Here is a 27,394-nt window from a genome sequence, read left to right as displayed (position 1 = left end):
GAGTGGAGGAGGCGGGGCCGGAACGCGATTCGGGGACCGGGGGCGGGGCCAGGCTTCGCGGGTGTGGCTGGGAGGGAAGGCGGGGCCAGGCCTTTGCGGGTGTGGCTGGGAGGGGTAGGCGGAGCCAGGCCTCCCGGGTTGGCTGGGAGAGGAGGCGGGGCCAGGCTGCGGGGTGGAGCCGGCGGAGGCGGGGCCAGGCTGCGGGGTGGAGCCGGGCGGAGGCGGGGCCAGGCTGCGGGGTGGAGCCGGGCGGAGGCGGCGGGGTCCGAGCGGGAGGCTGAGGGAGGGGTGGTCCCAGCCGCGGGGAGGCCAGGGCTGGGTACCGGCCTCGTCGGGACAGAAGCCCAGAGCGCCCCGAGCGGGCTCAGGTCTGCCCGGAGCCACCTTCCTAACACCCGGAAGTGCTCTCGGGGCCGGGGCTGTCGCGCTGCTGTCCCCCCACCCCACCCCGAGAGTTGCGCGTGTGGGGAGGGGCTCAGCGAGGTCAGCCGCACCCCGTCTCCGGGCTGCCCTCCGCGTTCTACGTTGCTTTAAAGTTTATTTGAGAGGCAGAGAGGGAGAGACAGAGAGAGAGAGAGAGAGAGAGAGGTCTTCTATCCCTGGTTCACTCCTCAATTGGCCACAACAGCCGGAGCTGCGCCCATCCGGGCCGGGAGCCAGGAGCTTCCTCTGGGTCTCCCACACAGGGGTCGGGGGCCAAGGCCTTGGGCCATCTTCTACTGCCTTCCCAGGCCACAGCAGAGAGCTGGATCGGAAGTGGAGCAGCCGGGACTCGAACCGGCTCCTATAAGGCACGGCTCCACAATGCCAGCCACTTTCTGTTAAGCCCCGACTTGGAGTGGCCGTGGGGGCTCGGTGGGTTAGGCTGCTGCGTGGGCGTCCAGCATCCGTTACGGGAACGTGGGTTTGAGTCCCAGCTGCTCCGCCTCCCACCCAGCTCCCTGCTAGTGGGCCTGGGAGAAAGGCAGATGATGGCCAAGTCCTTGGGCCCCTGACCCCCGTGTGGGAGACCTGGATGGTGTTCCCGGCCTTGGCCCAGCCCTTTGTGGCCATTTGGGGAGCCAGCAGATGCAAGATCTCCCTCTCTCGTCTCCGTCTCTGTCACTCTGCCTTTCAGAGAAAGAAAGACATGTTGAAAGCCCTGCGTCGTGGAGGTGGAAGCGTGCAGTCTGTCTGCTGACGTCACTGGGCAGGTGCCCCAGGCCCGTCCATAGGGGGGCCGGTGTCTGCGTCTCCCTCCTTTCATAGCGGAATAGGGCTATGTCGCACTGGACGGCTCCGTGACCTCTCCATTGGCAGAAGGAGGCCCTCGGCTTTCTCCTTACCTCACGGCTGCAGCAGCACCCTTAGGGAATCTTGGTTCGTTGGACACATGCTGGGGGCCCGGGTCTGAACCCACAGCCCGGGAGGAGGGGCCCCCTGCCCCAGAACAGACCTGGGGGAAGGGAGGAACAGGAAATGACGAAACAGGCGGCACTGTGGCCAGGGGGAAGTGTTTGGAAGGAAAACCCAGCGAGCCGGGGAAGGGAGTGTTAGGTTTGGGGGGAGCTGGTCCTAAGGGGAAAACCCAGGACGGGGGGCGGGGACCCTGCTTGGGAGAGGCTGCGTGTTCTGAGGGGAGAGGGTCGTAGGCAGTTTCACGAAGTGGCCACAGCGGGGCTGCAGGCGTCCGAGCGGCTCTGGACCCCACCTGCTGCGGCGCCCCCGGAGGCCGCCGTGCACCCGGTCCCTCTCCCTAGTGGTCTCCTTTTTCCTATATACATTGTTAGGCAAGTGCTCTCGATCTGCTGGGGGAAATCTGCCTTCTGAAACCGGTAAAAGAGGAACCCTCACTCGGCTACTCGCCGTCTCTGCCCCAAGTCTGCCGCCGGCCGACAGGTGCACCGGCCCCTGCAACACTGACAGGTGCGTGTTCTCGGAGCAGCTGCCACTGCCGTCTGCACAGGCACAGAGACACCAGCGTCCTGGCTCCTGGCTGTGCCTGGCCCACGCCCGGATGTTGTCGGTGTTTGGGGAAGGAACCAGTGACTGGAAGATCTCTCCATCACTCTGCCTTTCAGATAGGTAAGCAAACAAATCCTTAAAAAATAAAACAACATGGACACCAGAAAGAGAACCCGAGATCTGAGCGGTCTGCCTCCCCAGCCCCCGGGCTCTGCATGGAGCCCCTCCCGAGTGTGGCGCTGCCCAGGGCCCCGTGTTGCACGGACCCGCGTCCACCTGTTCTCAACTTGCAAAACCGACCTTGACAAGAGAAACAAAACCTGCCGCAGCTGCTTCACCAGGACAACGGTACCCCAGCTGTGGACAGGGCGGACGCTGACCGCTGTGTGGACGGGGCAGAGTCACTGACCGCTGTGTGGACAGGGCAGATGCTGACCGTCATGTGGAACGGGGCAGAGACACCGACCGCCGTGTGGACGGGGCAGAGATCCTGACTGCTGTGTGGACAGGGCAGACGCTGACCGCTGTGTGGACGGGGCAGGCGCTGACCTCCGTGTGGACGGGGCAGAGACGCTGACCGCTGTGTGGACAGGGCAGACACTAACCGCTGTGTGGACGGGGCAGCGACACGCTCTGACCGCCGTGTGGACAGGGCAGAGACTCTGACCGCCATGTGGACAGGGCAGAGACACGCTCCAACTGCCGTGTGGACAGGGCAGAGACTCTGACCGCTGTGTGGATGGGGCAGAGACGCTCCAGCTGCTGTGTGGACAGGGCAGAGACGCTGACCGCTGTGTGGACGGGGCAGAGATGCTGACTGCTGTGTGGACAGGGCAGACGCTGACCGCTGTGTGGACAGTAGAGACTCTGACTGCTGTGTGGACGGGGCAGAGACGCTCCAGCCGCCATGTGGACAAGGCAGCGACACGCTCCAACCACCGTGTAGACAAGGCAGAGACTGACCGCTGTGTAGACAAGGCAGAGACTGACCGCTTTGTGGACAGGGCAGAGACATGCTCCGACCGCTGTGTGGACGGGGCAGAGACGCTGACCGCTGTGTGGACGGGGCAGACGCTGACCGCTGTGTGGACGGGGCAGACACGCTCCGACCGCTGTGTGGACGCGGCAGAGATGCTGACCGCTGTGTGGACGGGGCAGAGACGCTGACCGCTGTGTGGACGGGGCAGACACGCTGACCGCTGTGTGGACAGGGCAGACACGCTGACCGCTGTGTGGACGGGGCAGACACGCTGACCGCTGTGTGGACAGGGCAGACACGCTGACCGCTGTGTGGACGGGGCAGAGACGCTGACCGCTGTGTGGACGGGGCAGACACGCTCCGACCGCTGTGTGGACGGGGCAGAGACGCTGACCGCTGTGTGGACGGGCAGACACACTGACCGCTGTGTGAGAGGGCCCTTGGGGAGCTTCGCCCAGATGTCTCTCTTTGCAGAGCACCCTGTGCACACCGGCATCAGCAGGACTTTTGCATCCCTCTTCTGTCACACGATCCAGATACACAATACACAGGCCCCTGTTCGTAACAGCATCCGTACTCATCATAAAATAATATTGCAGGGGCTGGTGCTGTGGCATAGCGGGTAGAGCCGCTGCCTCCCATATGGGCACCAGTTCGAGTCCCGGCTGCTCCACTTCCAATCCAGCTCTCTGTTATGGCCTGGGAAAGCAGTAGAAGATGGCCCAAGTCCTCGGGCCCCTGTGCCCACGTGGGAGACCCGGAAGAAGCTCCTGGCTCCTGGCTTTGGATTGGCACAGCTCTGGCCATTGCAGCCAACTGGGGAGTGAACCAGCAGATGGAAGACCTCTCTCTCTCTCTCTCTCTCCCCGCCTCTCCTCTCTCTGTGTAACTGACTTTCAAATAAATAAATAAATCTTTAAAAAAACTAATATTGCAAAGATTTATTTCCGGGGAAGTCTGCTCTGACATCTCTCTTACTGAAAATTAGACTCGGGGCCGGCATTGTGGCGCAGTGGGTTGAGCCGCCCGCCACCCGCAGCGCCAGCATCCCGGATGGGAGCAGTTCACGCCCGGGCTGCTCCACTTCGGATTCCACGGCGACCGCAGCTGGGACGCGACATTCGCCAGCTCCGCCGCAGGCTCATGTGTGAGTTGGTCACAGAGAAGGGGTCCCTGCCGCGGGCACAGCTCGAAGCGGCCGGCCGCCGTTTGTCCCGCCTTTGCTGGCTCAGCCCAGCTGCACCCAGGGCGCCCACCCTCCGCTCGGGCCATCCTCGGAGCTCGTTCTCGCCCTTTAACTGGGACTCTGCCCGACTACGCAAGCCCTAATTCATTTGAAATTTTTTAAAAAGATTTATCCTATTTATTTAAAAGAGAGAGAGAGAATATCTTCCATCCGCTGGTTCACTCCCCAAATGACTGCAACAGCCAGAGCTGCGCCAATCTGAAGCCAGGAGCTTCCCCTGGTCTCCCATGCAGGTGCAGAGGCCCAAGCACTTGGGCCATCTTCTACTGCTTTCCCAGGCCACAGCAGGGAGCTGGATCGGAAGTGGAGCAGCTGGGACTTGAACTGGTGCCCATATGGGATGCCGGCACTGTAGGCACAGAATTAACCTACTGTACCACAGTGCCTGCCCCCCCAATAAATAAATCTTAAAATATATATCATATGTAGTTAGAAATACATATATAGATAGATATAGGCCGGTGCCGCAGCTCACTAGGCTAATCCTCCGCCTTGCGGCGCCAGCACACGGGGTTCTAGTCCCGGTCGGGGCGCCGGATTCTGTCCCAGTTGCCCCTCTTCCAGGCCAGCTCTCTGCTGTGGCCCGGGAAGGCAGTGGAGGATGGCCCAAGTGCTTGGGCCCTGCACCCCATGGGAGACCAGGAGAAGCACCTGGCTCCTGGCTTCGAATCAGCGCGGTGTGCCGGCCGCGGCGGCCATTGGAGGGTGAACCAACGGCAATGGAAGACCTTTCTCTCTGTCTCTCTCTCACACTGTCCACTCTGCCTGTCAAAAAAAAAAAATAGATGTAAATACAGATTTTAAGAGATACTGTTTGCCCTGCTGGCCTTGCTTTGGTACAAAGAGTCCTCTGGAATTATCCATTCAACCCTTTCTGGTTTGGGACTGGACACCCTGAGTGTCCCTGCATTCTAACTTGCATTGTCACAGGCTCATGGCCTCAGGAGTTTGCCTTGAGTGTTGACTTTGGACTTGTGCACTCCTGTTGGACTGAGTTAAGACTTTGGAACTATGGGGGAGGAATGACCACGTGCTGTGTGGGAGAAGGACACGGGCCTCGGGGCGCCAGGGAGCAGCCCGTGTTTCCGTGGGGTTCCACTCCCAGTCTCACACAGGACTCGGAACGCGTAGTCGTAGGTTACTGGAATTAAGACAGCGGAAGTTAATACAATCATGGCATTTGGGGGCTGGGCCTGGTGGGAGGTCCTTGGGTCACTGGGGTCAGGCCCTCAGAAGGCAGCTCTCACCCCAGGGTTGGCTGAACGTTTCCTCTGCTTCCTCTCCTGCCTGATCTTGGACTTGAACCTCCAACTCTGAGCTAAAGAAGCCTTTCTCAAAATAAATTGCTTGTTTTTATTCATTTGAAAGAGAGAGAGAGAGAGAGAGAATCTTCCATCTACTGGTTCACTCCCCAAATGCCTGCAGCAGCCCAGGCTGGGCCAGGCCAAAGCCAGGATCCAGGAGCTCCATCCGGGTCTCCCACTTGGGTGCAGAAGCCCAAGAACCTGGGCCATCGTCCACTGCTTTCCCAGGCACGTTAGCGGGAGCTGGATCCGAAGTGGAGCAGCCAGGACTCGAACCAGCGCTCGTGTGGAATGCCAGCACTGCAGGCAGCGGCTTTTCCGCTGCACCGGCACCAAGGTTCTTCATTTTTCAGTTTGCAGTAGTCTGCCTCCCCGCTTTGGGACATCAGCCTGCAGACTATCCCTTCCATTCAGGGCTGGGGAACTTCTCTCTGGCCGGGGCCATCTGCACGTTTAGAGCATCATTCGTGGGCCGGGCGAAATCCTCAGGCTAAACAGCAGCCTGCTGTGCGCGTGCTGAGCTGAGTCTGCGTGTGGTAGCCGTGGCGGGGCCAGACACGTGGCTTCCTGGCCTTACCTGGCCCGCAGCCCGGACAGGAAACCCTACCTTCATACCTCCAAAGGACGCCTGGCCAACAAGGTGGAAAACCTGCCCCTCGGAGGCACAGCGCCTGCGTCTGAACACTTATATGCAGAGAAACGGCGCAGGTGCAGAGACAGTTGACAGAAGGGCCGGGAAGGTATCCTGGACAAAGGCAGGGCTTGTCCTTACGCCACGCTCTGCCAAGGGTCTTCAGGGAGCGCTCCCTCGTGGAATATCACAAGTGGAGGTTATTTTTATTCTCCAGAGAGTTTCAAAACAGCCAGCTACGGGCAAGAGGGCTGTAGTTCCCTTATTAGATGAGTGACTGCAGGGTGGCACCCATTAGCAAGTAGGGCAAAGGGGCCAGCGTGGCGGGGCAGCAGGTTGAGCCAGTTCTTGCAGCTTTCAAACCAGCTCCTTGCTAACGCGCCTGGGAAGGCAGTGGAGGGTGGCCCAAGTGCTTGGCCCCTGCACCCACGTGGGAGACACGGATGGAGTTCCGGGCTCCTGGCTTCAGCCTGGCCCAGCCCTGGCTGTTGTGGCCATTTGGGGTGGGGAAAAAAAATCTGTCACTTTGCCTTTCAAGCAAGTAAATAAACTTTTTATTTATTTATTTATTTATTTATTTATTAATTAAGGAAGGCGGTGTGTATGCCTGTACTCATGGCTGGAACTCCATCTGATCCTGCTCGCAACTGAGTTTTTCTTCTTATTCTGCAGGGGCGGAGTTTCCGGAAGAGCCGGGGTCCTGGTGTCTGACCCCACTGGGTCACTGGAGCTCCTCTCAGCGGCCACCGCACAGCCTGGCAGAGGACGCACTTCCCACAGAAGCCTGGAGGGAGTCTCCCTCGCACTGTCCTGGCTGTTGACAGTCCTCCGGAAGCTGCTAATCTGGGGGCGGCCCCGGGTCATTCTAGGAGGGCAATGATGATAACAGGTCTCCTACAGCACCAGGGACACAGTAACACAGAAAGCAAAACGTGCAGCTAAATGCAACAGCCCTCTCTCTCCCTCCAGTCCTTCACAGGATGTTTGGTGGCTGAAGAAAAGTTACACCACATCTGACCTGGCTCTAAATGTATCTAGAAAAATTTATGGAAACTGTCCAGTAAGTGTGTTGCAGAAAGCAATGGAGACTGCCGTAGCTTGGCAGTTAGGGTGCTCTTCTCCCATGATCGAACAGGGATGCAGGCACTGCAGGCGGCGGCTTTAACCACTACGCCACAGCGCCGGCCCCTGGGCAGTTGATTTGTATATTTGGGCGGAGCTGGGGAGCCCACATCTGCTTTGGGACTTTCCCACGCTCTGGGACGACCCCCACAAAATGGAGCAGGGTAACAGGATGCAAAGGGAGCCAAGGTTCCTACACATCACTTGGTAAAATGAAGTATCAGCAGACTGTGGTAAGCTCTGCATGTGTAGTACCTGGAGCACCACCAGATCCAGTATTAAGCTCTTCCAAGCTGTTTGGTGCAGGGCCGCCGACGCCCACATCCCTGTCAGACTGCCTGGATTTGAGTCCCGGATTTCTGGGAGGCAGCAGGTGGTGGCTCAAGTACTTGGGTCCCTGCCACCCACCTCGGAGACCTGGACGGAGCTCCTGGCTCCTGGTTCAGCCTGGCCAGTCTTGGCGGTTGCAGCCATCTGGGGAGTGAGCTAGCTAGTGGAAGCTTGTCCTGTCACTCTGCCTTTCAAATAAATAAATAAATAAATAAATAAATAAATAAATAAATAAAAAGGAGTAGTATAACACATGCTGGCAAGGATACAGAGAAGGGAGAACCCTTACACAAAATTTTGGGACTGTAGATTCATATGACCATTACGGAGAACAGTGTGGGGTTTCCTCAAAAAACTAGAACTAGATCTACCATCTGGCGCAGCAGTTCCAGGACTGGGTACACCGCCAAAAGACTCGCGCTCTAACGGTACTCGGATTCGTTACAGCTGGATGCACAGTGGGCGCGACACGGCATCAACCTGTGTCCAGCAACAGATGAGAGGATAAATGTGTCTACAGCCACAGTGTCATGAAAAGGAATGCAAGTCTGTCACCGGCAGCCACACGAATGGAAGTGGAGCACACCGTGTTACATGAAATCAGGCACAATATGCCGCATGCTCACACACACACGAGGACGCCACAGCCTTGGTCTCCTAGGAGCAGAGAGGGGACCATGGTTACCAGGGCCTGGAAGAGCGGGACGGGGAGAGGGGAGCTGGGTTGATGGGGCCCAGGGTACCACAGGACAGAATGATGTTCCCAGCCGCAGGAGGGCAGCCCAGCCAAACTGACAGCAACTGTAGGTCTCCAAGCAGCTGGGCGAGAGCACTGGCGTGTTCCCAACGCACAGGGACGAGGGCCGTCACCCCGCACGCGGTAGACAGCCATGACTGATGGCAGTGCCAGTCAAAAGCAGGAATACATATAAGGAAAGAACTCTACAATGCAGAATTATATACTATGAGAAACTGGGGTTTGTTTGAGGAATCCAAGTTTGAGAGTCAGTGTAACAGGCTAATGAAAAAAAAAATCATGATTTTATCAACAGACACAGGTTCTGGTATGTGAGTATCCCCAGAAATGTCATTTTTTTTTTTTTTTGACAAGCAGTTAGACAGTGAGAGACAGAGAGAAAGGTCTTCCTTCCATTGGTTCACTCCCCAAATGGCCGCTACAGCCGGCACTGTGCTGATCCGAAGCCAGAAGCCAGGTGCTTCCTCCTGGTCTCCCATGCAGGTGCAGGCCCCAAGTACTTGGGCCATCCTCCACTGCACTCCCAGGCCACAGCAGAGAGCTGGCCTGGAAGAGGGGCAACCAGGACAGAATCCGGCGCCCCGACCGGGACTAGAACCCGGTGTGCCAGCGCCGCAGGTAGAGGATTAGCCTAGTGAGCTGCGGCGCCGGCTGTCATTTTTTTAAAGGATTTACTTATTTTCCCTGGACCCTGCCAGTCACTCCAGCCTCAGGGCCTGTACGTTAGCCCCACCCCCACAGATGCCTTTTGGAGGCCTCTCACTGCTGTTGCAATCAAAGGGCTCTGGGCCAGGCCACCTCCAGCTGGGGCCTGCACACCTGCCCGGGCAGCGCCGGGCCTAGGTCTCTGGGGGCCACCCTATGCTCCTCCTCTCCATTCCTCAGCCAAGCAGGATTCCTGTGAGCTGTTTCCAGGATCCAAAGGAAAACTCCTCCCCTTACCCAATCGCCCTGACACCTGGCCTCCCTTCTCAGCCAGGCCTGCTCACTGTGTGGGCGTGGCCTCCTGCCTGCCGTGCCCACGGGCAACCCTTACCTGGCTTCCCTGAGGTGTCACTACCCCTGGATGCCCCCGGTGAACTCTGTCACCAGTGAGTACTGAACCCAAATCCTGGAGTGGGCTGGGGGAGGCAGAGCTGGCATCAGGCCCTGACCCAGTCTGGTTAGGGGAGGATCAGGCTGGCTAGCTGTGCAGTGTGGACACTGCAGCTGGACAAGCGGGGGTCTCCGCCTGCGGGCTCACAGACGCCAAAACAGGGGCACTTTCTACGGTCTCTCCTCACGCCAGTCCTAGCTGAATCCCATCCTGACCCGAGCTCACCGCCACAGCCACCTGGACTAAGCAGCCAACAGGGGCAGCACCTCCCAGGCAGCCCAGGGAGCCGTTGCCCACCTGGGCTCACAGCTGTCAGCAGCTGTGTGGCCACAGGCAGAGTCCATCTCACCATCCAGTCTCGCGTGCGGCTGGGGCGCGTGGGCCCTTTCGCATCCAGAGTGGCACAGGACGTCCCCTGGCCCACCTGGAGAGGTGCAGCCAGGAGCTCCTGGGGTCCGTGCGCTCAAGCCCTGAGCACAGGCTTGTACAGAGAACCAGACCCACGCCTCCCTCACCGATGCCGCTACCCTGGGCCATCCCTGCCCACTGTGCACGTTCCCTTCCCTGACCCCACACCGCACACACGTGGGCCCTGGCCTGCAGCAAACGCAGGTGAGGAGGGCGCCACCAGCAGGCCAGTCCAGGGCATTGCAGCAGCAGGCCCCTGGCCAGTGCACGTCAGTCTTGTAGGGGGCTCAGGGCCAGATCCATGCTTGGAGCACGGCTAGAGCCCCCACTCATTTCAACAGCTTTCTGAGGAGCCAGGCCCACCCCGAGGTCACGGCCCCACAGGAAGGGCTCAGGGCCGGTGACCTCACCTGACCCGGAAGTGCTGCCGGCTGCCCCGTGCCAGAATGTCCTGTCGTGGCCACCCTCCAACAGGACTCTGGGGCTGGGGTGAAGCAGGAAAGGCCAGACCCCTGCCCAGATGGAGGCTCCAGTGGGGGAAGTTCCGAGAGCTTCCTCCTGCACACAGGACTCTCCAGCCCCAGGGAGCTCGCGTGCGGCTTGGGTCCCCACTGCATCGGGCGCGGGGACCTGTGTCCCGAGCACCTGCTCCTGCCAGCATCGGCCGGGGTCAGGAGGCAGCAGCGGGGTAAACCCGAGATCCAGACATTGCGGGCATGGCTCAGGTGGGCACTGCTGGGCAAGGGGGGCCGGGCCTGGGGACACACTCCCAGGCACCTGCCCCACCAGGAGGCCGACGCCTGGGTCATTATGGGTTAGATCGTGGACTCCTGACCAGAGAGGACACAGGGCCTGGAATGGTCAGAACCAGGCTGCACCTAAAGCCAGCCCTGCAGCCAGGCCGCCGCACCACGCTCACGAGGACAGCACCGGTGCACGTCGGGGCCTGGGCCTGGGCCACACTGCCCCAGCGTGCAAGGGGGCCGCTGGTGGCCTCGGCTGCTATGTCCGAGAAGGGGACTGGCCCCCGGGAAGAAGGCGGAGTGCACAGAATGACTCAGACAGCCTGTGGATAACTTAGTTTATGGGTCAAGCCGATGCAATGCAAAGTTGTTTTTGTTCTTTTTTTTTTAACCAAAATAAATAATCAGATCTGTCCCTGTGAAGGTCGAAGTGAGGACGAAGGCGGCTGGCCCTCGGCTGCAGCCCTTACCACCTCCTGCTCCTGACCTGCTTTGGCACAGCAAAGAAAGGACTCATTTAGTCTCCACTGGGATCATGGGAAACAGCAGGGAGCGGGGTGTGGCGGGGAGCAGGTCCGCGGGACTGGGACGGAGACGGAGCGGCCAGCGCCCGGTTGTGGGCACCAAGGGTGCTGCCCGGCCCCAAGAGGGTGAGTGGGACACGGCCCCATGTGGGGCCCTGGACTCACGGGGAAGCCTGGGATGGACACTGTGGGGCTCGAGCCACCGCGAGCATCCACGGTTCAGCCCACAGCCGGGGCCTCCCGGAAGCCCTGCCAGCCCAGGCCCTCTGGATCCTGAGGCTTGGCTGTGGGAAGACAAAGCCCCTGTCCCAGTGCAGGAGCCCACGCCTCGCTGGGTGACAAGGACAGCCGCTCCGGGAGGCCACACAGGGGCTCTCCTCTGCCCTAGGGGGGGTGCTGGGGGAGGGGTGTAGCCGGAGCTGGGGGGAGGGGCATCCTTCTCCCCTGCTGCCCCCTCCTCCCAGAAAGCTGCTCGGCCTGACAGAAGTCAGGACAGCCCGGGAGCCGGCGGGCAGCCGGCACTCAGGGACAGGGGCCTAATTCCTACGAGGGCACAGCGGGGGCAGAGTGGGTGGCGCTCAGGCACTATCCTTCAGTTGAGAAGCGAGGGCAGCGTGGGCGTGGGGGGCAGCGGCGCACCCCGGAGCGTTTACGAGAAGTTCTTGAAGGCGTCCAGGTCGAAGGCGGTGTCCAGCAGGCGCTGCAGCTCCGTCAGGTGTGTCTTCTTGTTGCCGGTGGCCGGAGCGGCCGCTGGGTCCCGGCCCGCGTACCTGGGACAGACAGACGGGCCGTGAGGGCGACGGCCGCGGCAGGCCCGGCCCATCCCGTCCCGTCCCGTCCCCCGGCGGGGCGGGGCCTCACCAGACGGGCTTGGCGCGGTCGATGGTGGTGCGGAGCCTGGGCTTCACGTAGTCGTAGTAGCCCTGGTTCTTGTGCTCCTCCTGGCACCAGGCCAGCTCGGCGTTCGGGTACTTCTGCACCTCCTTCAGCAGAAGGTCGAAGGGGAACGGTGACAGCTGCGGGGGGAGGGTGGGGGGTGGTGGTGAAGAGGGCGCCGCGGGGCGCAGGCAGGGCTGCCCTGAGGGGCTGTCTCGCGGAACAGACGCCGCCTCTCACCTGCTCAATCCTCGTGATGGCCACCTGCTCGGCCATGCCCCTGGCGGCGCGCTCGCGGGTGAGGTCGTAGTACACTTTGCCCGTGCAGAAGAGGAGCCTCTTGACACCGGCGGGGGCCTGAGCTGCAGGGCCGCTCTCTGGGATCACCCTCTGGAAGTGGGTCCCTACAAGAGAATCCCCGGGGCCGGGCTGGTTCCTTCTCCAGGCCCACCCAGCGGTGCTGGCTGTGAGCGGAGGATCGCGTGGGACGGAGGCCACCCCGCGCAGCCTCTGCTGCACACCGAGCACTGGAGAAGCGTGTTGCACTGTGCGAGGGCTGATTCTCCCACAGAGCCTGATACGGGCATTCAGGGACAACCGAGCCATCAGGACACCCGTCTCCTGCATGCCTATGCCTCACGCGTCTACAAATCTAAGAACTTTCAACAGAGGTCAGAGGACAGACCAGGTGCCGAGGGGAACAAGGTTGAGTGAGGAAATCACGTTCAAACTCAGTGCCATGATGAAAATTTTCAAATGTCAACATGAGAAAAGCCATCTGTGAAGCCCACAGGAACCGTCAGACTCCGTGGTTGGAGGCTGACGGCTCTGCTCTGAGGTCACGGACATGGGGCGGGCATTTGGCCTGGTGATTCAGACGCTGATTTAGACACCAGGCCCCCCTCAGAGTGCTTCCAGCTTCCTGCCCACGCAGTTCCTTGGAGGCGGCAAACAACGGCTCAAGCAGTTGGGTCCCTGCCACCCACGAGCGAGACTGGGACTGTGCCTGGCAGTGTGTGTGGTACCAGTACAGACGGGGCCCACAGGTAACCCCTGCATACACACTCAAATGATCGACCAGCAGGATTCCGTCTGCTGGGGGAGGCGACGGTCGTTCTGACAAACAGTACTAGGAAAACTGGGACCCATGTGCGACAGAACGAAGCCTGTGAACGCATGTATGGAAAATTCACTTAAAGAGGATCAAAGAGCTAAATCTAAGAGTTAGGCCTCCAAATCTCTTGGGAGAAAGATGGGAAAATATTATAAAAATGGACTTGGCAATGATTTCTTGGATATGACCCAAAGACAGAGGCAACAGCAGAAAACAGACCGTTTGCATTTCATGAAAATCTAGAAGTTCTGTAAACCAGACATTGTCAACAGAATGAAAAGGCAACTCATGGAAGGGGAAGCACGTCTCTGGTGAGGAACAACAGCGGGGACAGAGAGCTGAGGCTCAGCAACACAAAGACACTTGGATTAAAAGTGGGCAGAGCTGGCCGGCGCCGCGGCTCACTAGGCTAATCCTCTGCCTGTGGCGCCAGCACACCGGGTTCTAGTCTCGGTTGGGGCACCAGATTCTGTCCCGGTTGCCCCTCTTCCAGTCCAGCTCTCTGCTGTGGCCCGGGAGTGCAGTGGAGGACGGCCCAAGTGCTTGGGCCCTGCACCCACACGGGAGACCAGGAGGAAGCACCTGGCTCCTGGCTTCGGATTGGTACAGTGCCGGCCATAGCAGCCATTTTGGGGGTGAACCAACGGAAGGAAGACCTTTCTCTCTGTCTCTCTCTCTAACTCTGCCTGTCAGGGGAAGAAAAAAAAAAAAAGTGGGCAAAGCTGGTGGAGATGTTTCTTTAAAGGCCACTAAGCGCACAAAACACGCCCAGCGTCAGGTTTTCAGAGATGAGAATCAAAACCACGAGGAGCCACTGCCTCATGCCCAGCAGGACGGCTGCTAACAGCAGCACAGCGGGAAGCGCGAGTGTGAGTGTCGGACGCGCCGCGGCAGGGGATGCAGCAGGGCGCAGCGCCGCTGGCGGGGCCTGGCAGCTCCTCGGCGCGAAAACAGAACTGGCGAACGCTCCAGGGAGATTCCACCGCTGCCACACACCAACACGGGGCGGAAGGCGGGGCTGCGGAGACGTGCTCGTCCGCGCACGGCCCTGAGGAGGCCTGGCAGCCGGGAGGGGGTGAGTGCCTTGGCCCCAGGAGCACCTGGGCACGTTCAAGTGGCCACGGCTGCCAGCACCTGTTCCCCACAGCCACCCGGAGGCCTCAGGCCCGGGCCTCACTCCGCACCGGCACAGCCAGCGCTCCTTGCAGGAGCCGGGGTGCGGGGGAGGAGTCACAGGAGCCGCTGGCTCTCAAGAGCCTCTACGCAGTCCTGGGGGCACTCACAGGCGAGAGCCAGCAGCCTCTGCCCACGGCCAGGAAAAGTCAAACGTGAAGTCCTGCGAGCCCCACAGAGCAGCAGCAGGGAACCCCCAACCCCACCCACCCACCTGGAAGCATCTCGTCAAAGCTGGTCCTGGCCTCAGGGTGGCGCAGCAGGGACTTGGGCGTGAAGATGATCAGCTGGAAGACAACAGGCCCACGATGCTCTCCAAGTCCCAGAAGCTGGTCGGAAGCCAAGGCCACCCAAGCTGGACCCTGGGTCCCAGCAGACAACGCCCAGTGCTGGGCGGAGCCTCCCTCAGCGGGGGCAGACACCCAGCTCCCAGCTGCTGAGGCCCTGGCCCCACCCCGCACCCAGGAAGAGCCCGAGCCTCTGGCAGTCACAGCAAACACACCGTCGGCCTGCCAGAGGGCGTGACAAGGTCCAACCCCAGGACCGCCCTGCCCCGCCGGCTCACGGGCTGGCTGCTGGGAATACACTCCCCTCCTTCTGCTCGTACCCCGACCCGGCGCCTACCTACTCTCCAACACGCAGCTCCTTGCAAGCCCTGGGCCCCTGCGGGTTTCTGTCTTCCAGTACTCAGCACCCCCCCAACCCCAGCTGCTCCCATGACCACCCTCGCCCTGCTGGGCTGGACCTCACAGCCTGCCCTTCCCTGGGAGCAACGCCAAGAGGGACCCAGCTCTGACTCCATCCTGTCCATGCACCCCTTCCAGGCAACAACTGGCCAGCCCCAAGCTAGAGGCCCTGGGAAAAGCCTGGCCCCGTGCCGGCGTTGCAGGGTCAGCGCCCTGGGTCACAGGTCATCCTCAGGCCAGGCCAGGCCCGCACTGACCGGCTTGCGAAAGGGCAGCAGGATCTGGCGCCGCAGAACGTGGAAGAAGTTGCCGGGCGTGGAGCAGTTGACGACGACCCAGTTGCAGTCGTACAGCTGGCTGATGTCGAAGTTGGCTTGCTGCAGGTCCTGTGGGGAGCAGCGGCCAGGGGCTGGGCAGGAGCGCTGAGCCCCTCACGCGGGCGTCTAGGAGCGAGGGGCGCCACTCCCAGGGCCCTGCCCTCTGCTTCCCCCTGGATCCCTCCCACTGCTGTGAACTTCCACCCAGCACAAAACATGCTATTTTAGGAGACACCGGTTCTCCCTAAAGCCAACCCCAATCCTCCTTAGAAACGGACCACCCGTTCTTTTCAGGTCTTGGAATCTCAGTAGAATGCCCCGAAGTTCTCTCCCTCCAACATCTGCGCGGGCCTGGTTCAGGAGCTTGTGTGGAGGTGGCCACACGGCACACCGTGGTTTCAGCAGCAGCGGGGTGTGGCCAGCAGGCGAAGCTGTGCCACAGCCTGACCTGAGCCCCAGGCCAGGGAAGGACGGCTCAGGGTGACCGACGGACTCCGCTCACTCACCGGCAGGACATCTGGGTCATCGTTGCACATCTGCAGGAACCGCTCTGGGCGTGCAGAGGAGTGCTCTGGCCCCTGGAACAGACCCCCGAGTTGGCCTGGGAGCTCTCGCGGCTCCCCTCCTGGACCACCTCGCTTGTTTCTGGTTCTTCCTCCTGGCGATGAATCTCGATCCCCCCCCCACCCCCCGCCGGCACAGCACGTGGTGTAAGACCGTGCCCGACCTGGGCTCACCATGCCCTCCATGCCGTGGGGCAGCAGCAGCACGATGCCATTCTGCCGCACCCACTTGGCCTGCCCGGGGCAGATGAACTGGTCGATGATGCACTGAGCCGTGTTGTGGAAGTCACCAAACTGGGCCTCCCAGAGCACCAGGGCGTTGGGGCTGGCCATGGCGAAGCCCAGCTCAAAGCCTGTAAGGGACGAGGGGGAGAGCCACATCCTGGCCGTCAGCCAGCGGGCGGGGCGGGGCTGCAGGCCGGGGGGGGGGGGGGGGGCGTGGGTGGGGCTCACCCAGGACGCCGTACTCGGACAGCGAGCTGTTGCACACGGTGTAGGGCGCCTGGTTGGGCCAGAGGTGGTTCATGGGGATGCAGGTTCTCTTGTCCACATTCTGGTCATGGAGCACATGGTGGCGGTGGCTGGGGCGGAACGAGGACCCGTGAGCCTGGAGTGCAGCTGCCACAGCCCACGCAGCCAGGACGGACATCCAGAGACCCTGCACGCTCGAGGGATCGACCGCCCGGCACGCGGGGCACAGCAAACGAGGTGAGGGCAGAGTAGCCGCAATGCCTGGGCCGCGTGGCTGTTTCCCCAGAATCCCGTGTGCCTCAACGCTACCTGAAGGTGCCACGCTCCACGTCCTGGCCGCTCAGCCGGATGTGGATGCCCTCCTTCAGGAGCGAGCCGAAAGCCATGTACTCCGCCAGAGCCCAGTCCACGGTGCGGTTCTTCACCAGCTCTCCGCGGGTCTTCAGGATCCGGCTCAGCCCTGCAGACAGAGCCCTCACAGCGCTGCAGGCCTGGCCCGCGTGGCTGCTCCACTCTGCTGGGGCCAGGGCCTTCTGCCCCTGCAGCCCCGGGCTTCCAGTGGTGTGGAAGGGCACGGTGAGCACAGGGCTCTGCCGACAGCAGCAGTGGGAGGGGCCGCGGGGCCTCTGCAGGACGAGAGAGGGCCAGTGTTCCCCCCGGCCAGCCCGACGCACTTACCTCCGTGGATGGTGAAGTTCTCCACGGGCACGGAGCTGGCCACGTTCCCAATGTGCGTGAGGACGTCCTCGGTGAGGCCCGTGGAGGGGCAGGACATGCTCCGGGGCTGACCGTCCAGGGTGAAGAAGCCTGCGAGGGAGGGCAGGCAGAGGCGCCGTAGCACCGTGTCGGGACGACACCTGCGCGGGGTGCTGCTGACTGCGGCACACGCCGGAGGAGCTGGACTCTGGGAGGGGCCTCCTGGTCACCTCGCGGGCACTAAGGGGTCTCCGCGGGGCCCTCTGCTCACCAGGCCAGGGCGAGTCGAGCCAGTGCTTGATGTGCAGGATCTTCTCGTCCTTGGACCTGGCGAAAGCTTCCTCGCAGATCTTGTCGTACTTGGAGATCTCCTCCTGAGGGTCGGGCATGACACCGCTGGACGGGGACAGCGGCCCTGCCGCACACACCCCGCTGCACCTCCTACTTCCTGTGTGCCTGCTCCTCGCAGCCCTGGGGTGCAGGGCTCCAGAGCTCTGTCTGCGCCCACACGTCCGTCTCTGGGGTGTCTGCCTGGGCTGCCTGCTGGCAAGCGAGCAGGCACAGCCTCTGTGGGACCACACCCGGCCCCGGGTGGAGCCAGACCTTGCACTGCTGTGTCGCTGAGGGAGCCAGCGGCCGCCACCCCCACCGCAGACCCCATCTCAGTGGCCTCCTGGGGGCTGAGGGGCTGTAGGGGTGGAGCTCTCGCTCCCTGTCTGGGTTGCCCACGGCGGCCTCCCCGCTCTGGGCCAGGACGCACCTCATACTCGGGCTGGTTGACCACGCCCTGGGCCACCAGCAGCTCTGCGTACTTCTGCAGCACTGGCTTCTGCTTGCGGATCTGCTTGTACATGAGGGGCTGCGTGAACATGGGCTCGTCCATCTCGTTGTGGCCATTGCGCCGGTAACACACCTGCACAGAACAGGGCCGGAGCTGTCAGGGACCGCAGCAAGCCCTCGGGAAGGAGCGCTCCTTCCCTAGAATGAGGGTCCTGTCTCTTGACCTGGCTGCCATCAGAGTGATAGCAACACACACTCCTTACTCTCCAAGCAGGCCCAAGAATAAACTCTGGCACCCACAGCACCCGGGCTGTGCTAGGCTCAGATGCTCTGGCTGGAGGAGCCCACGTGGGGGCCAGAGCTAGGAAGTCCCAGGGTGCTCAGGGAGTCCAGCCCCTCCAACAGGACACCAGGGCGGGGGGGGGGGGGCGGGGGGGGACTCTGCCTGGGGTCACTCACCAGATCAACGACCACATCTTTGTGGAAGGTGCTCCTCCACTCGGCTGCCACCTTGCACACATACATCACGGCCTCAGGGTCGTCTGAGTTCACGTGGAAGATGGGGGCGTTCACCACACGGGCCACGTCGGTAGGGTACGGGGAGGAGCGGGCCATCCGCGGGTCTGTGGTGAAGCCAATCTGCAAGGAATACACAGTCTGGCACACGGGCAGCTGGCGCAGCCAGTGACAGGAGGGCGGCGGGCAAGGTGGGCCCCTGGCCCTGCCGCTCGGCCACTCAGAGGGAGGGAGTGCCCACGTTCTCCCGAGGCTTTTCCTGTTCTGATTTCTAGAATTCATCTGTGTTCAACACAGAGAATCAAGCATTCTGTGATTCCACAGACCAGTGCCGATGTCTGCAGACTATCTTTTTTGTATGCACATAAACGCAAACATATTGAAAAGTCAGAAGCTTATGATTTCTACGATTTCTGTGCCTTATCAACACTGAGCATTTTTCCTTTGAAAATAAAACTCCCTACCCCTTGGGTACATTAACATTTAATTACATGATACTTCCTACCCCCGGGTGTAACAAAATTACACATTCTTAATTTTTAACTTTAAAATTTCATCTGTATGAAGTATTTCAGACACAGAATGATAATACACTGCTCCTCCACGCAGCCATCCCCAGCAACGACAAACCTGGACGGTTCGTTATTCTTGTTTCTGGGCCTGAACCCACAGGTCCCTGCCCACAGCTGACTGTCCTGAAAAAGAGGACAGCTCCACGGGCCGCTCTCTCTGTTCCACTTGTCCACAAACAGCCAGCACCATCTTCTTGGCTTGCTGGTAACTACGTTTTGACAGACAAGACCTATTTCCCAGCAGCTAGGACACGTCCTTGCCCAGAGCACAGCTCAGCTGCAAACAGCTCCTATCACAGAACACCCGCACACCACACGTCACCGCTGCCCGCTCTCCGAACCACAGTCCACACGCACGCCCTGTGCACCACCCTGACTTCTTTCCCTCAGCCTAGTCCATCTTTTTTTTTTTTTCCCCCTGATAGGCAGAGTTAGACAGTGAGAGAGAGAGACAGAGAAAGGTCTTCCTTCCGTTGGTTCACCCCCCGGATGGCTGCCACAGCCGGTGCTGCACCGATCCGAAGCCAGGAGCCAGGTGCCTCCTCCTGGTCCCCCGTGTGGGTGCAGGGCCCAAGCACTTGGGCCATCCTCCACTGCACTCCCGGGCCACAGCAGAGTTGGACTGGAAGAGGAGCAACCGGGACAGAATCCAGCACCCCAACGGGGACTAGAACCTGGGATGCTGGCTCCATGGGCAGAGAATTAGCCTAGTGAGCCGCAGAGCTGGCCAGTCCAGTCCATCTTAAAGGCTCCTGTGCCTGCCTCTGTTTTCAAGGCACTGACATTTAAAAACATTTACTTTTTCATTTTATTTGAAAGGTAGGCAGACGAGAACTTCCATCTGCTGGTTTATTCCCCAAATGCCTGCAACAGCCAGGGCTGGGTCAGGCCAAAGCCAGGACCTCAAACTCAAACCAGGCCCGACATACAGGTGACAGGGACCTAAGTACTTGAGGTATCACCTGCTGCCTTCCCAGCGTGTGCATCAGCCAGAAGCTGTAGTCAGAAGTGGAGGAGCCAGGACTTAAGCAGTGACTTGGCTACTGTGCTACAAGTCTGCTCCGGGCATTGACATTTTAAAAAACATTTCCATATTTAAATTTTTTATGGGGCAGGCAGTGTGACGCATGGGGTAAGCCACAGCTTAGAATGTCTGTATCCCACACTGGAGTGCTGGTTCCAGCGCCTCCGCTTCCGATCCATCTTCCTGCTAATGCACGCTGGGAGGCAGCAGGTGTTGGCTCGCATGGTCCTGCCACCCACACCCGAGACTTGGATGGAAGGTAGGGCTCCCAGCTTTGGCCTGGCCTAGCCCTGGCTGTTGTGGGCATTCGGGGAGTGAACCAGTAGGTGGAAGATTGCGTCACTCTACCTCTCAAATGGATGAAAATAATTAACGACTTAAAAAGAATTTTATTTATTTGAGAGGGAAAAACAGAAAGAAAAAAAGCCCGCATCCACTGGCTCATTTCCCAGATGCCCAAACGTCAGGGCTGGGCTGAGGCTGGGAACTCGATCCGGGTACCCAGGCACCTGAACCATCACTGCTGCCTCCCAGGATCTGCGCAGCAGGAAGCTGGAGTCAGGGGCTGGAGCTGGGCACTGAATGTTTCAACGTGGCAACGGGTGCCCTGACCAGCGTTCTAACCACTGGGCTCAACGCCCACTCCAACTCACTTTCACAATGGGAAAGCAACAGACGTTCACACAACCAAGTTGCACTGTGCAGGGAGATGGGGCGGGGGTTACCTGGTTGTTGACGACCACATGCACGGTGCCGTGGGTCGTGTAGGACGGCAGGTCACTCAGGTGGAAGGTCTCGTACACGATGCCCTGACCGGCGAAGGCAGCGTCCCCATGCAGGAGGATGGACATTACCTGTGGACGCCAAGCAGAGCCGCATGCACTGTGTTCTGACACCAAGCCCACAAGGGCAGGCGGCGAAGAACCCAAACCCACCACATCCTGAGCCCGGACCCGCAGGGCAGGCAGCGGATGGGGAGCCATGGTTTGTTCTGAGGTGGCAGGAGAGCACAGGGACCCCGATCCTGTGGCCAACCCCACACACCTGCCATCTTGCCCCCACTGTCTGCTGTGCTACACGGACGGCCACTGTGGCTCACCATTCCAGATGCCCTCCCACAGGAGGCAACACTGGCCCCGTCTGCCCCAGACCCGCAGGCCAGGGCCACTGTGAGTGACATCAACCAAGCACCCTGGTCACCTGACAGGTCTCCCTCTCTGCTTCCTCCTTGGTGGGGAGCACAGGGTAGCACTGTGAGGTGACACTTCCTACCGGCTCCCCCCAGCCCTCACTTTGAGCCGGTGTGCTCTCCCCGCCCACAGGCCGCGTGTGGCTGACAGAGCCCGTCGTTATCCGACGCTCTTGCTGTTCCCCTAGGCTGGCCTGTCCGTCTGTGCTTCGTGCACCACCGGGCTGCCCCGTCCGTCTGTACTTTGTGCACCACCGCGGCCACAGCCTCCCCCTGGAGGATGGGCCCTTTCACAGAGCGGGAAACACACACATGTGCACGTAAACTGTGCTCCTGCCCTGCCACCACCTCCCCACAACTGCGGTATCTCCTCCAGCCGTGCACACGTCGCTTCCACTGCCCCAAGGCTGCCCATCTGCTGCGGCCTGCTACTGCGGGGCACGCTGGCCCGAGCCCTGCTGAGAAACCACCACGGGGGTCAGGCTGGGGGCAGCGACTGGGTGATTCAAAGGAAGTAGGACAGCAGGGCATGGCTGACTGAGGCCAGGGAGGAGAAAGCCTGCGCTCAAGTCCAGAGGCATCTGGAGGCAGAGTGCCTGCGTGGGGACCTCAGTCTCCTTCCAAGTCCTGAACGGACGGGACAAGGTCCACCACCCCGGGGAGGGCCATCTGCTTCGCTCCAAGGCCTCAGGTCTGAACACGATCTCATCTATAACAGCCGTCATGGCAACACAGCAAGGTGTCCCGACACGGTGCTCAACGGCCTCTCACCCCGTTCTCGGCCTACGGCGAGGAAGGCAAGGCTCGCGATTTGCTGTCCAGTTTTAGAAACAGGACTGCACGTGTGCCGTCTCTGGTAGCCGTGGGGGCACTGACAAGGACAGCTGGACAGCGGACATGGTGTTCCCCAGCGGCCGACTTCCCAGCCCCCCGCAGAGCTTCCCGCTGCAGCGCCACAGAGGGGCATCGCTCTGCACCGGGACATCAGACGCACGGCAGCGATGGCTGCGGAGACGCCGTCTGGCGGCCTGACCACCAGCTCTGGCAGCAGCACGGTACCCCTGTGCGCGGGCTGCCATGGTTGCAACGAGGAAGGACACATTCCCATGGACGCGTGTCCCAAAGGCCACGTTAGCAGGAGCCAGAGCAGGTCAGTTTCACAAGCACACAGGTTATGGGACGTCCTCCAGTTATGGAAAGGATGGAATCTTCCAGAAACACCAGGAGTTACAGACCACATGGAACGTTCTCGAGTACTGATGTGTGTGAAAGCCGAATCACTCCCTGGGCATGCCGGAGCAACAGGACAGCGGGCAGGGGGCGGAGGCTGCCCTGAGCCCACTGAGCACCTGTGAGGCCTGGGGCCAGGCGGCCCAGGAAAGTGGCAGCAGAGAGCGCATTGCACAGGGGCATTCCCTAAACAGGGACTGAGTCTCAGCAGGTCCTCGTCCTGGCCTCTCCCAAAGGACCAACGTGTGCTCCACTTGTAACGTGTACCACCCTCCACCGCTAGTTCTCCTTCCTGCCTTCCCAGGACACTTCAGCACTCCAGGCAAGCTCCGCCCCAGCGTATTTCTGTCCGTGTTTGTACGCCCAAGTCACTAAGGTCTCTGCCATCTCTTGCGCCACTCAGCCCCAAACGCAGGGTGTGTGCCGGCCAGACACCATGGCAATGGCCCCCTGCTCCAGGACCACACTCCGGCATCATCAGTGATCTTGGGGGCTGCGTGACCCCAAGCAGCCAAGGCCTCTCTGTGGCACTGTCCTGGCCCTGAGCTGAGGCCATGGGGTATGCTCCTCACCGAGGTGGGTGACTATGTGCAGCAAGTGTCGTCGCAAGGGCCCTCAGCCCCTCTCCGAGGCCCGCGGGGGCAGTCTCCCTCTCTCAAAGCCTCAGGACGCAGCTGGTTGACTAAGAGCGCTTTCAACTGCGGCACCCAGCAAACTACTTGGCTTTGCCTGTAACACAGACACACCTGCCCCGCCCACCCCACCCCGGCAGACAGCAGCCTCTTCCCCACCTGCTCAGTCCTGGTGCTTCTCCAGGGACACAGGACAAACCCCGCCCCGCTATAAACAGCTATGGCGTGTGTCAGTCCCGGTCTGCAGCTGCCGGCTAACCACAGGTTCTGGTGGTTCTGCGTGGGATCTGTGACCTCTGGACACGTGATCCTTTCCCAGATGAACAGCAGAGTCCCGGAGCTGGTCTGCGGGGCCCACTCTGAACGTTCCCCAGGATGCACACAGTCAAGACGACAGATGCCTGACTTTTCTTTCTTTAGGCCACGGTTGTATGGAAAGAATGCTACAATTCCACCTTAGGTTAAGAAGCAGCCCATGGCCACGGCTATAACCCACTGAGGATTCCTGCACATGAGCGGGCTGGCTAGCCAACACGGGAAACACTCAGCTGTGGCCCCTGTGCGAGCTCCTTCCCCCAGCACGACAGGCCCTCCCTCGAGGGCTGCTGGTTCCACTTCCTCCTTCAGGCTCACCCCTGCCTCTCCTCACAAACACGTCCTTCTTCATGAGCGGTAACTGCAAGACAGGCTGCCCCCAGATGGGGTGGAGGCACAGCCAGCCCCAGCCAGTTCTGGCATCCCACTCTGGGACCGTGAGCCGCAGTGGCCGGGGCTGGAGCACTGGGCGGCCCCAGGGCTCACCTTTTTCCCTTCGGTGTCTCCACAGTAGAACTGCTCAGCTTTGGTCTTGCCCATCACCACGGGGTCTGCAGCCTCCAGGTGGGACGGGTTTGCCACCAGGGACAGGGTGATGTTCCTGTCGGTCACGCGGTTGATCCTGCGGTGATACATGCCCAGGTGGTACTTCACGTCGCCGGAGCCCTGACGGTGCAAACAGCGAGTCAGACCCTGTCCGCCAGGGCCTCTCAGAAGGGCAGCCCTTTCCCCGCACCAACCCCCAGGGCACAGGAGGGAGGGCCTCGGCTGCAGGGGACAGTTCTGCCCCCAGCGACAGGAGAGCCGGGGTCTGACGTGGGCCTCACCTCATCAGCGGCCTCCAGTTTAGAGTCGAACTGACAGAAGATCTGCTCCAGCTCCTTCCTGATGACGTTTGCCAGCACATTCAGCCGCCCCCTGGGACAGAGGGAGTGAGCTGTGCCCCACGGCCCGGCTTCCCCGGCAACGCAGGTGGGCCCTGAGCCTGGCCAGGCACCCCAGGCCATGTGTGTGGGCAGTGGAGTAGTGGCAGCTACAGAAATGTTCCTCCCTGGCCTGGCCCCGTGCAGCCTTGGTTCTGGGTTACACCCAACAGGGCACTGGGATTTAATTTTTTTAAAAAATGCAGATGAGGGCCGGCGCCGCGGCTCAATAGGCTAATCCTCCACCTAGCGGCGCCGGCACACCAGGTTCTAGTCCCGGTCGGGGCATCGGATCCTGTCCCTGTTGCCCCTCTTCCAGGCCAGCTCTCTGCTGTGGCCCGGGAGTGCAGTGGAGGATGGCCCAAGTGCTTGGGCCCTGCACCCCATGGGAGACCAGGATAAGTACCTGGCTCCTGCCATTGGATGAGTGCGGTGCGCCGGCCGCAGCACGCCAGCCGTGGCGGCCATTGGAGGGTGAACCAACGGCAAAAGGAAGACCTTTCTCTCTGTCTCTCTCTCTCACTGTCCACTCTGCCTGTTTTTAAAAAAAAAAAAAAAAAATGCAGATGAGGCTGGTGCTGTGGGGTAGAGGGTAAAGCCACTGCCTGCAGTGCCGGCATTCCATATGGGCGCCAGTTCAAGTTCTGGTTGCTCCACTTCCGATGTGGCTCTCTGCTATGGCCCGGGAAAGCAGTAGAAGATGGCCCAAGTGCTTGGGCCCCTGCACCCACATGGGAGACCCGGAAGAAGCCCCTGGCTCCTGGCTTCAGATCAGTGCCGCTCCGGCCATTGCGGCCATCTGAGGAGTGAACCAGTGGATGGAAGACCTCTCTCTCTGTAACTCTTTCAATAAATAAATAAATCTTAAAAACAAAAACACACCACTGTAGAGCAAGGCCAACGCCAATGTGAACCATGTGTGACCTTGGCTGTGACAATGACAACAGAGCCACCCTGGGGCAGTGGTGCTGAGAACCCCTGGAAAACAAGACTTGGCATGTCCCCAGCTTGCTGGCTGGCACCTGAGGAGGGCCCACGCAGTGCCTCCAGCACGCTCAGGGCCTGTGGTACCTGTGTGGCATGCCCATGATCACGTAGTCCACGCCATTCTCACTCGACTTGTCGATGATGGTCTTGAGGGCGGGGATCAGCACCTCACAGCCCTCCAGACCAAAACGCTTCTCAGAAGACCACTTCCTCTGCAGGAACTCCTCAAACCTGCACGGGCACAGAGGCACATCACGGCTGGTCCCGGTGTCGGGGCAGGAGCTGGCATGCGAGGCCGACTCTCCCCTCCTGGCGCATCACGTCCCTCGGGCTGGTCCCGGTGTCGGGGCAGGAGTCGGCACGCAAGGCCGACTCTCCCCTCCTGGCTGCCCTTCCCCCACACACCACTGCAGCCACCCGCACAGGCATGGCTCTCCTGTAAGCATCGTGTGTACCTGGTCGAGCGCACAAGCCGGGCCAGCAGCGTCCGCTTCTCCTCGTTGGTGAACTGCATGACCCCGGGGGTCTCAAACTTCTGCCGGATCCACTGGCACTGCTCCAGGTCATTGATGAACATGAACTCCACCCCGATGTGCTGGCAGTAGGCCATCTGTGTCACGCACACGAGAGGGCATGGTCAGCAGGGGTTGCTTGGCTCAAGGCCACGTGTCACATGCATGGCCCGGCCAGCTGGAGTGCCGGCTGCCCACTCAGCCACAGGGCTGTGGAGAAGGGGCTTCCTCCTCCAATGCCGCCAAGCCGTGTGGCTGGGGGAGCAGAGCCATGTCCACCGTGGGAAGATGGGCTATCCTCACGAGACCCTGACTGGCACTGTGACAGGGAGGCCCACAGGCCACCAAGGGCTCAAGGGCCAGTGAGAGTTTCAGGCTTTCACATTGCTTTCAGATGTATTTGTTTGTTTGAAAGAGTTAGAGACAAAGCACAGAGAAAGAGAGAATGTTCCACCCACTGGATCACTCCCCAAATGGCCCAACAGCCGGGGTTAGGCCAGGCTGAAGCCATGAGCCAGGAGCTTCTTCCGGGTCTCCTGCGTGGTACAAGGGCCCAGGCCTTGGACCATCCCTCACTGCTTTTCCCAGGCCATGAGCGTGGAGGTGGACTGGAAGTGGAGCAGCCAGGACTCGAACCAGCACCCATGTGGGATGTCGGCACTGCAGACTCCAGGTTAACCCGCTGCATGACGGCGCCGGCCCCAGGCTTTTACATTTTTAACTTCTACTTTTTAGGAAGTGTGACTGCACGCATGACTAAAGACAGGCCCTGGTGGCTGGAGTTGTGGTGTAGCGGGGAAAGCCACCCCTGGGACGCTGACATCCCCATGGGCTCCAGTTCAAGTCCTGGCTGCTCCACTTTTGCTACAGCTCCCTGCTGGTGGACTGGGAAAAGCAACATGAAATGGCCTAAGTGCTTGGGCCCCTGCCACCCAGGTGGGAGACCCCAAAGAAGCTCCTGGCTCCGGCTTCGGCCTGGCCCAGTCCTGGCTACTGTGGCCATTTGGGGAGTGAACTTGTGGATGGAAGATCTCTCTCTGTAACTTACTTCCAAATAAATCTTGAAGGAGGGGGGGGGCTCCTGACAGTCTGGGGGCATTGTTAGGTGTCCTCACACAGGAGGCAGCTCAGTGGGAGGTCCCGAGAAAGAAGGGCTCAGCAGGAAGGAAACCGGAAGAGCAGAGAGCTCTGCAGGAACCCATCTCGGGGCCGCCTGAGTCCAGCGCGCTGAGAGCAAACTCCGGGGCAGCACTGGAGCAGCAGCGGGAATGGACGCTGACCTGGCCCCCAAGGACTCTCGCAGACCTCGCTCAGCTGTCTCACAACAGCCCTGAGCCTCAGAGAGCCGTGTCCCCCGCCCAGAGGCTCCCGCCCGTGGCCCCCTTGTGGCTTTCCCAAGACAAGGAGAGCAGCGGGCACGGGCAGGGAATGGGCTGCTGGACCTCAGCCCGTTTGCTCCCTGCTCTGCAGAGCCAGAGCCGGCGCAGACCCTGCCTGAACTCGAAGGCACGGCCACACGGCCGCTCTCACTGTCACCTAGGCCAGAGCAGCTCCTCCCTGGGGACAAGGACAAAATGCTGCTGGGAGAGGCCTTGGAATTTAGGCAACAGCCTGCAGGATGACCAAACTGGGAACTTCTAAGTCAGATACACAAGGAGGCCAGGGAGGGTGTGGTCAGCCTGCCCCTCACTCAGGGCCCACACGGACACTGTCCTGTCTCCTCCTTACACATGC

The 27,394-nt window shown here is 60.7% G+C and overlaps 1 protein-coding gene and 1 long non-coding RNA gene across 9 annotated transcripts in view; one reads left to right on the top strand and one right to left on the bottom strand.

The window, feature by feature from the left end:
- The first annotated feature begins 12 nt into the window (after nt 1–12).
- On the top strand, nt 13–11,718 carry LOC103349517 (uncharacterized). 3 transcript variants are annotated; one of them, XR_007922281.2, is made up of 3 exons: nt 13–1,359; nt 1,770–2,064; nt 6,777–11,718. It is a non-coding gene; the product is annotated as an uncharacterized lncRNA (long non-coding RNA). The 3 variants fall into 3 exon arrangements; XR_007922282.2 differs by lacking the exon at nt 6,777–11,718 and adding an exon at nt 3,609–3,848; XR_007922280.2 differs by lacking the exon at nt 6,777–11,718 and adding an exon at nt 3,523–3,848.
- Nucleotides 10,882–27,394, bottom strand: part of OGDH (oxoglutarate dehydrogenase) — a 62,292-nt gene continuing 45,779 nt past the window's right edge. For all 6 annotated transcript variants that reach the window (XM_070059886.1, XM_070059888.1, XM_051853065.2 and 3 more), the window contains 18 exons: nt 25,604–25,758; nt 25,233–25,379; nt 24,066–24,156; nt 23,725–23,904; nt 20,598–20,726; nt 18,220–18,399; nt 17,741–17,893; nt 17,252–17,354; nt 16,963–17,091; nt 16,594–16,744; nt 16,267–16,394; nt 15,988–16,166; nt 15,757–15,828; nt 15,191–15,319; nt 14,462–14,534; nt 12,201–12,364; nt 11,946–12,100; nt 10,882–11,854 (listed from right to left, as the gene is read on the bottom strand). In XM_070059886.1, the coding sequence (XP_069915987.1) occupies nt 11,734–11,854; nt 11,946–12,100; nt 12,201–12,364; nt 14,462–14,534; nt 15,191–15,319; nt 15,757–15,828; nt 15,988–16,166; nt 16,267–16,394; nt 16,594–16,744; nt 16,963–17,091; nt 17,252–17,354; nt 17,741–17,893; nt 18,220–18,399; nt 20,598–20,726; nt 23,725–23,904; nt 24,066–24,156; nt 25,233–25,379; nt 25,604–25,758 (2,439 nt within the window). In that variant the 3' untranslated portion in view covers nt 10,882–11,733. The remainder of the gene's footprint in view (nt 11,855–11,945; nt 12,101–12,200; nt 12,365–14,461; nt 14,535–15,190; nt 15,320–15,756; nt 15,829–15,987; nt 16,167–16,266; nt 16,395–16,593; nt 16,745–16,962; nt 17,092–17,251; nt 17,355–17,740; nt 17,894–18,219; nt 18,400–20,597; nt 20,727–23,724; nt 23,905–24,065; nt 24,157–25,232; nt 25,380–25,603; nt 25,759–27,394) is intronic.

This window comes from Oryctolagus cuniculus, chromosome 16 (assembly GCF_964237555.1).
Source record: "Oryctolagus cuniculus chromosome 16, mOryCun1.1, whole genome shotgun sequence".
NCBI lineage: Eukaryota > Metazoa > Chordata > Mammalia > Lagomorpha > Leporidae > Oryctolagus > Oryctolagus cuniculus.
This window is presented reverse-complemented; position numbering and strand designations above follow the sequence as displayed.